General features: G+C 34.9%; 1 protein-coding gene across 1 annotated transcript; it reads right to left on the bottom strand.

The window, feature by feature from the left end:
• Positions 1-1,100: 1,100 nt before the first annotated feature.
• LOC111985753 (wall-associated receptor kinase-like 10) lies at positions 1,101-5,294 on the bottom strand. Its single transcript, XM_024017401.2, is given in 6 exon segments — positions 1,101-2,230; positions 2,233-2,349; positions 2,352-2,381; positions 2,384-2,467; positions 3,296-3,427; positions 4,350-5,294. Coding segments are annotated over 6 exon segments (2,211 nt in total). The 5' UTR covers positions 5,233-5,294; the 3' UTR covers positions 1,101-1,265.
• Positions 5,295-11,051: the final 5,757 nt, after the last annotated feature.

Genomic DNA, 11,051 nt, shown 5'->3' with positions numbered 1-11,051 from the left:
ATGGTTTAACTTACCAATGTTGTAAAGATGGTGCAATGCAGTTCAATAGGGTAGAACTTAGATATAATTATTAGGCTCTTAAACTACTCAATTTAATTCAACCGTGTGGATGAATTGACTAAAGCAGTACAAAAAGTTTTTTTTTTTTTAGCTAAACATATTGTCTACAAATCTTAGTGTTTCTAGAATTACAACCTACAAACCTTGTTATTTAGTTGTAACGTGTGTAGCATTTAAAAATCAAATGAATTCCACGTGTCATATATCCAACTACAATTAAATGTTTCCCTATTTACTTTAAAAAAAAAATTATTTGATAATTTTTCATGCACACATAGCAAGGTTGTTACTAGTAATTTTTCGTGCACGCATAGCAAGGTAATCTTAAATTTCCATGTATCACGCAAATAACTAATTAACCTATCACATTACTGGAAGGGTGTAATTTCATCACATCAAGGAAACCAACTACATGCTCTTAAGGGCTGTAGAGAGAAGATTAATATTTGTATGTGTTCCATTTCCACCTACTTGTGAAAAGAAAAAAAAAGAAAAAAAAAAGAGGGAAATCTCACAACTAATGCAAGAAATTTTCAATTCCTGGTGTGCTTGAATGATTCTTTTCTCTCGACATTTTGTTTCATAAGAGGAATACAAAAAATAAGATGGCAATTTAAGACTGTTCAATAAATGGAAAGTGCAACAATGGAAACTTCCAATTTCAAGAAAATGCAATCTTGCGGTGGGTGCTTGAACTATAAGAAGAGGCCTTGGACATGTATGGTATATGGGATCGACCATATTATGACTATTGTAACTCTTTTAGGCACATAGCATACTATTAACACCAATATATATATATATATATTTTTTTTTTGATATAAGATAGAATTCTAATATAGCCTAATTTAAGTGTATATATGTGTGAAGCTTCCTTCTGAAGACTTGAATCTCGGTTCTTGCCCCCACACTCCACAATCACTTATACTTGTGAAGTGACCATCGCACCAAGAGTGTGAGATGATAATACTAATAATTTGAAAGGAAATCATTTGATCCATATAATACTAATGGATTCTTATAAATACCAAAATGCAGACTTTTGCTATATTGTACAACCACAAGAGTGTAAGGTTAATCCACCTTAAAGAACTAATTCCATGAAATGAGTTTTATAATACCCAAAAAAAAAAAAAAGTTAAAGATATAGCATCACAAGATGAAACTAAGTACATATTGCAACAAAAGCTTTTACTTTAGCCTAATTAAAAAGATAACAGTGGGCGGGAGCATGAAGATGAAGCTATACCACTGTCTGCACCTGACATTGTTGATGTAGAAACATCATCCCATTGCTCATGCATCTCAGTTCTAACATATTCAATCTCTTCATAGTTTTGTTGAATATTAGGAGTTTTTTGCAATGTTTGGATTACCTCCAACTGCTTTGCAACTTCTTTCATTGTAGGTCGTTCCTTCCTATTCAAGTTCAAGCACATTTTTGCAAGGTTTGCAACTGCTATGATTTCTTCTTGTTTAGCATCCTTCATAACTCTATCATCAATAATATCAAACAAATTGTTCTCCTCCATTGAATGAATGAGATATGTGGCTAAACTTCTGCATTCTTTTGTCCTTGTAGAAGAAATCGCTTTTTCTCCGGTTAAGAGCTCAACAAGGACAACAGCAAAACTATAAACATCACTCTTTTCTGTATATTGACTTGATTGGAAATACTCAGGGTCCAAATATCCAAAGGTGCCTTGTACTACTGTGGTTAGGTGAGTTTGATCAACAGCAATGGATCTTGAAGTCCCGAAATCTGCTACTTTCGCTCTATACTTATCATCTAAGAGAATGTTTGTAGTCTTAATGTCTCGGTGGAAAATGGGTGTAGAAGCTGCTGAGTGTAAGTAGAAAAGAGCTCCTGCAACTTCTGTAGCAATTCGTAAGCGCATATCCCATGTTGCTGGAAACTCCTCATTTTGGTCATAAAGATATTGAGATAGAGTTCCATTAGGAATGAATTCATAAACTAGTAGAGGAACTTCTGTCTCCAAACAACAACCAAGTAGTTTAACCACATTCCTATGGTTAATTTGTGAAAGAATGACGACTTCATTAACGAATTCTTCGAGTTTTCCTTCATCAATTACCTTGGACTTTTTAACTGCAACAATTTTCCCATCTATCAACATACCTTTATAAACAGTGCCTTGTCCTCCTTGACAAGAATTCTATTCACATTAAAATTGTCAGTGGCTTTTTCCAAATCCTTTGAATTAAACAATTTGATGTTTTTCTCAACAGCCACTTCACTTGAAGACAATTGTTGTTGTAATAATAAACACCATTTCGTTTGAAGAACTTCTCCTTGCGCTAATATTCTTCCTTTTTTTTACCACTTTGTATGACCACCATCCACCAATGAATAGAAATAATAGCCCAGTGATGCCTGTGCTAATACCTGCTTAATAAAACAAAATGAGAAAGAATAATCCCAGTAAAGCTTATAATAGTTTTGAATAAAATAGGGACAACTTTTTTGAATGCCAAAAGGCTTGACAAACAATCCCATGACAAAAGTATGTTAACTTACATTACAAGTAGTAGTCAAAGAGAATGATACACTAAAAGTGGGTCGTAGATAGAGGATAAAGATAAATAAAAGAAGTTTAGCAAAAAAAAAAAAAAAATATATATATATATATATAGATAATAGGAAAGAACAAGCATTAAGTTCTAAAGGGACCAATATACCTCAAGAGCCAAGACCAATTGAAAGCTTAAAATAGTTTTATATAAAATGGAGCAAACTTCTCTTGAACGTTAAAGGCTAAAAAAACTATTTTGTGACAAAAGTATATTAATTCGCATTGACAAGTAGTAATCAAAGAGAATAATACTCTAAAATTCTTGGAAAATTTGTTGAACATTCGCATAAATTCTTTCAAGTTTGCTTGTGGGTCATCTTTATTTTATTTTTATTTTTTGGGAGTAAATAAAAACAACCTATGGGTCATCTTCATAATACCATTTTTTGGTAACCAGTTGGTTCGTGACGGAATAAATAGAAAATGTTTAAAAATTGACTTGATTTAAGGGAGTCACCCCTAAAGAAGTATTAAAAACATAAAAAGATTAAGAGACAAAATGAAATAGTAAGCAACAATTGGGTTATTCTTCATTCAATATTATCCCTATGCATTTACCATTTGGAGTTCCAAACTCACTTTCCTATTTTAGGTAAATCTTTTTCAATTATTGTAGATCTCAGAGAGGGTAAAGGACATACCTATTATGATAATTTTATTGCGAGACTTGTGATCTAAAACTGGATCACAATAGTATCCCCCAAGAACATTTACACAAGGATATTGAAGATCGTAAAAACTACATACTTCGAGATTTGCGCATTCATCAATATCTGACATAGTGGCATGCAATAACAAACACACATTAGAATAGATGTCAAAATTATCAACAATTAAACACGACAATGCAACATTGACATTCATCCAAAAGTCATTTCGCTGTATAATGCTACTAGTCAGTAGTCACTAAAACAGTTGCGCATTATTCTCATTCACGAGAGGGTTTCCTTAAGTTGAAAGTTCAAGAGGAAATTGAGAGGGGAAAAAGGGCTACGACTCAAGAGGATATAAGGCATGTTTGTTTATTTATTCCTTTAGTCCACTTTCTATATAATAATAATAATAATAATAATAATTGAAGATGCTCGATAAGCTTAAAAAAAAAGGAAGAGAACAAGCAGGAACAAAGTAGAAGAAATAAACTCTTTTTTCTCCCCTAAGATTATCAAACATAATTTTCAACAAATGATGGTACCAAAATAATTTTTTTTGGAACACAATATTTTCACAATTTAATAATATGTGCAATTTTCATTAATAAACCATTACTTTCATATAAATCCATATTTTTTGTCACTTGAAGTCTCAACAGAGTTAAAGGTAGGAACCAATGCTAAAACTTGTGAATATACTAGAAAGGGAGTGAAGTGACTTATCAGTATGAGGCACGAACACTCTCACAAGGATAAGCAAAGTTAGAAGTAGGCTAAGACAGGACAAGAGAAAGCAAGCTAGTAAAGAGTTAGGAACTTCACTCCTTTGGCATTTATAGTCACACATGTCCTTGTTGTGACACAAAAATATATCCACAGACTTTGTGGTACCAAAATGAAATTTTATGGTTCGCCCAAAATATAAATGAAAAACTGTGACAACATCAAAATTAATTAATTTAATCATTTTTATTTGTCCATGAAAATAGAATATACATTTAATTTATTAATAAATGGATTTAATAGGGTGCGAGAAGTGTACCTTGACATCCATCAACAAGATAGGGATTTCCTTCAAAGCCGGAGTCGCAAGAACATGTAAAAGTTGAACTCATATTACCCAATGACGAAGAACGATTTGCAAACTGACAGGTTGAGCGAGATGATTTACTTCCCATTATAAGAGAAGATAAGTTTGCATTTATTTCCCAATTTAATACCACAGGAACGTGAGACATTTGTTGGACTTCAAAGTGGCTTGTTAAATTTTCCTCGAACCACTTCTGATCTACTAAGAAGGCATACTTGCAATCTTCGGTTCTCTCAAAAGATGCTCCCCTCATTGACCGTATAATTGTGGTAAAGACATCGAGATCTGAAGGGATTGTGGTTTTGCAACAGTTGATGCCATTGCAGCTACTGCCGTTTGACTGTATGGTGCCTTTCTCACAAACGGACATGCACCCACCAATTAAGCCATATATACTAATTAATGAGCTATTTGAGACATCACTGGATAGAAGATAAGCCACGTTGCCACAACCCATGGCAACGAATATGTTTCTCAATTTTGAGAAGACGAAGGGACTTGATGCTAAGCTCACATTTGATGCACTCTCAGTCCCACTCTTAGGACACGACCATGACATAGGATAGTTGACGCGAAGTGTGCCCTCTGATGAAATGTCCAGCACCTCCAGATCTAATCTTCTCAAGAAAGGCTTGGGAGAGCCAAGAGTGTAGTTGCAATCTATCGCAAACGAATCGTCAATGTAGCAAGCAGGTTCAATTCCAAAAGGGTATGGAATTTTAACGTTCCCACAAACTGCTGCTGCTCCACTACATGAACCGTTTCCCAAACCCACTGCTTCTATAAATACATTCATTGACCACAACAAAAACACCATTCCCACCGTCATACCCATCTCTCTCTCTCTCTCTCTGATGATGATGAGTCTCAGTGTGAAACAGCAAGGCCAAGCCCTGACTTCTTATGATAGGCCACCACAAAAATTAAAATAAAAAAATTCTAAATATTTCTATGGAAATTGCATGGATGCCGTGGAAGACCAAAGTCAACATCGAAGTCAGCAAAAATCTAGCAGCCAATATTGACGGGTTCATTTTAATTTGGTCACTCTAGTAGTGCCATGTCCTATCAATATTAGGACTTTCTATACCATATGTTGTGGTTAAGGGTGTCTGTAGGTTGGCTTTGGCAAGTTAGTTTTAGTTTAAAAAAAAAAAAAAAAGTTGAATTTGATATGAGATATAGACTAATGGAAAATGAATATATATATATATATAGAGAGAGAGAGAGAGAGAGAGAGGCGTGTTGGCTCATGTATTGGAGGTTTAAAAAGCTCAACTTGCCACCCAACCTGATCTATCGCATTAATAGTATAATCTATTCGCTTTGGAATAAATATCATATCTATATGGAGGTAATGCGGAGCGAAGTGGGTTGAGTAGTTTGGGTGAATTGAGTGGGTATTATTGAAAATCACAAATCATGACATTATTAACAATTAGGAAGCACCAAGAATTTATAGAATATATAGTATAAACAAAAAAGAGAATGGTACCCAACTACCCATGTGTGTAGCTTAGAGGATAAATCACAACAACACAACCAAGCACAGGAAAGAAGCAACGAATGAGGAGAGAGAGAGAGAGATTGAGCGTGAAAGTGAGAGATAGACTGAAAGAGTGATAAAATGACTGGATTTTGGTTTTACACTACTGTCTAAAAAAAATAGAGTTTCCTTTTTCGATTGGCACTTAATACTTACCATGTTTTGGACTTAAACTTTCACTTCGGCCTATCAAAAGAAGAGCAAATTGAATATGAAAAACAAATTTTTTTTTTTTTTTTTTTAACTTTTAGAGTAATACTTCATAATTACTAAAATACCATTACATTTATGGCCAGCTGCAAAAATCTATGCAATGAAATGGCATGTAGGGGTGTCCAGACAACCCGGTGACTTGCTCAAACCGTCGAACCCGCCCGAAACTGATCGGCCACCACTCGAACCGATCAATCCAACAGTCGTCGGCGGGTCGCCACCCACAGAACCTGATCCCTTTGGTTCGGTTGGAGGGTTTCCTCCCCAAAAACCCGAGCCACCCAACCCGACCATAAAATCTACAAAATCCGACGAGATCCAAAGGTTTTCCGATAAAGAGCTTCTTGAAATCCACTGCAATCCACCAGATCCGGCGATATTTTGGATTTTCCGAAGAAGAGCAACATGAAATCCACCATATTCGGCGAGATCCGGTGAGATCTAGTCTAGATTCGATGGATCCGGCCAAATATCGGCCAGATCTTAACCGATCCAGTGAAATATTGACACCGGCGACGAAATATCGACGCCGGCTTCAAAACTCGAAACCGACCGACAACGTACCCGAAATTGTCGGACTCGAACCGACTGATCAGACCATTAATAAGGGTTGGTTTCAGTTTTGATATTCACCCACCCGAAAAATTCAGGTTGGGTCCGAGTCGGGCACAAACCCAACCTGGCCCGACCTATGGACACCCCTAATGGCATGCGTCAATTTGCTTAAAAGAAAACAAATGTTTTACAATAAACCCAAAATACCCTTTCAGCTTTTTCTGTTTTCTCCATTTAATGTCCCATCCATATGCAGTCCCACCCAACTCAAGAAGTCCATCCACATGTGAGATAAATAAAGAAGCAAACTAAAAAAATACTAGTTAATTTTTCCCTCCATTTCACTTTTTTTTTCTTTTACTTTTTCCCTCCAATCGACTATTTCACCTTTTCATCTCTTATCTCTCTATAGTCAAATTTTTTTTTTTTTAATCATCACTCTTCTTTTTACTCACTTCTAAGAACGTACTTAGAAAAAATATTGACACACTCTGAAGCAAATTAAGAGAGGGGAGGGCTCGAAGAACTTAATCAGAATCAAGAAGGTATTTTCAATTATTCATTTATTTATATTAAAATATGATTTTGCTTTATTAATTTATTTATTCTTGTTATATTATTATAGTTCAAATGGATGAGGATTTAAGTTCAAGCGGGATTCAACTATGCATTTCAAGGAATTATTAGAGCATTCTCATCAGCTCTCTCATAAAAAATGCTATTTTGACACACCAAAAACCTATTTTATCATTTCAGCACATCATTTTACAATATCTCATTTATCAGATGTTTTATACTTCAATTCTATACATTAAAATAATATATACTACACATTAAAATAATATATTTACCCAAAACCCAGCAAATATACAAATGCATAGCCAGTGGCAGTCGCCACCACCTAAGAACCAACAACCACTACTACAACCACCGCCACAACAACAACCACTGCCACAACCACCGCCACGAACTACAACCACAATTACCGGATCCTCCAATAAATTCCAAATCCAAAAACCTCAACCAAAAAAAAAAAAAAAAAAAAAAACAAAAAGGGGAGGAAAAATCTTTTGGAACCGGATAAAATTTCAAGTTTTTTTTTTTCAAGTCCCAAATTCCAAATTTTCAATTCAAAATTTTCATTCCGAAGTTTAAAATTTCACATTTTAAATGCCCAATTCTTGAATTCAAAATCTCCAGATTTTAAGTTGCGAATTTTCAAATCTTTAGGGGTGTTTGGTAGAGTAGTTTGAGTAATATTATTTGTAGTTTTTTGAAATACACTGGGTGAAAAAGTATATGAAAATATGTGTAATATTGTTTAAAATATAAAAATGTGAATTTGAGATGGTAAAACAAACAGGCATTTTCCAAAATTTCAAGTTTCGAATCTTTCAAAATCTCAAGTTTAAAATTTCAAAATTCAATCCCAAAATCTAAAGGTTTCAAATTCCAAATTTCAATCCAAAAATCTCAAATCTCAAAATTCCAAAATTTCAATTCTCAAAGTTTCAATTTCCAAATTTCAAACCTCAAATTCCAAGCTTCAAGTTTTAAAGATCAAATATTTTTCAAAGAACTACCAAAAATCAATCAAAGTTTTCTTGACAAAAATGAAAAAATTCAAATCAAGAAGGGACAAATGAAAATCACACATCTCAAAAAACAGAGGAACAATAAAGCACTCATCAATTAAAGATTAATTCCAAATTTTGACTTTGCAGGCAGCAACTTGGTTTCAAGGATGAGAAGCCCTTGATTACCCTTAGTCCAAATCAAGATCCTCTGGTCACAGACATTTCCTTAATCTAGATCAAGATCCTTTGGTCGCAGACATTTCCTTTGTCTAAATCGAGGTTGTAGACATTTCCTTTGTCCAGATTGAGGTCGCAGACATTTCTTTTGTCCAAATCGAGGTCGCAGACATTTCCTTCATCCAAATCGAGGTCACAAACATTTCCTTCCTCCAGATCGAGGTCGCAAACATTTCCTTCATCTAGATCGAGGTCGCAAACATTTTCTTTGTCTAGATCGAGGTTGCAAACATTTTCTTTGTCTAGATTGAGGTCGCAGACACTTTGTCCAAATTGAGGTTGCAAACAGTTTCTTTGTCCAAATCGAGGTTGCAAACATTTCCTTCATCCAGATTGAGGTCGCAGGCATTTCCTTTGTCTAGATTGAGGTCGCAGGCATTTCCTTTGTCTAGATTGAGGTCGCAGACATTTCCTTCATCCAGATCGGGGTCGTAGACATTTCCTTCGTCTAGATCGAGGTCGCAAACAATTACCTATCATCAAGATCGAGGTTGGAAAACCCTTTGATCGTAGACAACTCTATTCTCAAGATCAGGATTGAAAAACCTCTTGGTCACATCAATTGTCAAGAATCACTTCCAAAGTTCATCAGCTATCAGTTAGGTCAAGAATTTTCCAGTCTACTACAGCAGTCGCTAGTGCATCAAGTGGGCTTATAGGCACCTATTCAGGAGGGGCCAGAAGGCTGTATATTGAGAATCTGCATTACAACATAACTGAAGCTGATCTTCTTCAGGTTATAAGCATCTTTTGTTTGGAGTCATTGCATAGGATTTTTATATTGCCAAAGTTATCAGAGTTAATTGATTGGACTAGCGTTGAGGCAAGTTGCAATGTGGTAAACTTGGGTGAGATATTTCAACATGTTACAACCATATCTTTTGTTGTTGTTTTTACATTTTCTTAATAATTTCTTAATTTATAGTTAGGTTTGAGAGGATTTTTTATCTATAAAGATTCCCTTTAGTCTTCTCATTGGTTTTCTTGATTTTTTTCTTACTTATGTTATCATGCCTTGTCAGAGTGACAGAGAACAACCTAGCTCTGGTACCAAATTGAGTCCTTTACACTGATAGATTAATTATTGGCTTCAAAATCACATGCAACTTGTATCTAAATCACTTGGTATAATATCTGAACGTGGTGTTCTTGGCTCTACTGATGTTCTAGGTGGCATATTATATGCACACTATGGTTCCTCCTGATTTTATTGCAGTTTGCACATCTTGAAGACACAGCGACTCGATGGAGCTAACCTATGGGATACACTAATCTATGACTCCTATTTTATGAAGCTTGAGATACCATCTCCTACCAAACAGACAATCCCAAGAGTAGGGATCCATGCAATGTAATATGCTAAATCCATTCTTATGAAAATTATGTATGTTGTAAAAAGTTGGAAAGTTTTATCTATGAAGTTCCTTTTTTTTTTTCTTTTTTTTTTTTGGGTCTAATTATATAACTTCTCGAGTCCCGCAAGTCAGATGCCTCAGTTGTCAACATCCAACATATCCGTAAGAGTAGTATTAGGGGCACAATTTTTTCAACGTTTTTATTTTTAGTTTTAAAAACTGTTGATGTTGTTTTTATTATTGGAGAAACATTACTTTAATCTTCAACTAGTCCACCTTTGACACTACCTTTGTAATACAAAAATTACAACAAATCATGCCAACTATTGTGAAAAAAGTTATGATCCTAAACTTATTGATCAATAATTCTCATAAATACTGTACTTGAATTAAAGAATCGATCTCTTCGCTAAGTTGCATAATTTCCCAATTTACTTGCATGCCCTGAGTTTCAACCGCGTCAAACATTGTCTTTTCTTCTAGCAATGACAATTCTTCTGCAGCCACTGCAATACAAGATCAATAGTCATTATCAAACCATCTAATTTGGACACATCCCATAACCCTCTAGCTAGATCAATTAAAATTGCTACCATCACTAGTTGCCAAGCTACCTTATTAGGCCTTGGTTTAAAACCCAAATCAAAGTTATCCAAGGGTCATTCCACACATATATATTTGTCACATGCCCCACCAAATAGCATAATCCATAGCATCTTTACTCTTCTTCATTCTGGTGGGAACACAAGGTACAAACCTCCAATTATACGCATGTATGGGAGGAAGAACAAAAAGAAAACAGCCCAACCTATTATCTTATAGATGAGGCCTAGTGTGGTTGTCCTGCGCCACACCCCTTCTATATCCAAGATACTGATTCTCCTTTTAGCCAATTCGCTATCATCCAATATTTTGCTTTAAGAATTTGAGCAAAAAGCTTATAATTATGTGGCCCTGATACCAACAGCCAGCCAAATTTGACCAAAAAAGCTGACAAAGTTCTTCACAATATTTTAGAGCAAGGCCTTCGTTGTTTCCATCCGCTTTTGCTCGCCCCTAAAACTTGCTTACTATGGCACCCATTTAATCACATACCATACGCATGCTCATTTAAAAAGTTTATTTTTATTAGTTTATTATTAGGATTAAAAAATATCTTATGCAAAAGAAC

The sequence above is a fragment of the Quercus suber genome, unplaced genomic scaffold, assembly GCF_002906115.3.
Source record: "Quercus suber isolate HL8 unplaced genomic scaffold, Cork oak 2.0 scaffold_261, whole genome shotgun sequence".
In the NCBI taxonomy this organism is placed as follows: Eukaryota; Viridiplantae; Streptophyta; class Magnoliopsida; order Fagales; family Fagaceae; genus Quercus; species Quercus suber.
The sequence above is the reverse complement of the archived record's forward strand: the minus strand, read 5'-3'. Positions and strand labels throughout refer to the sequence as shown.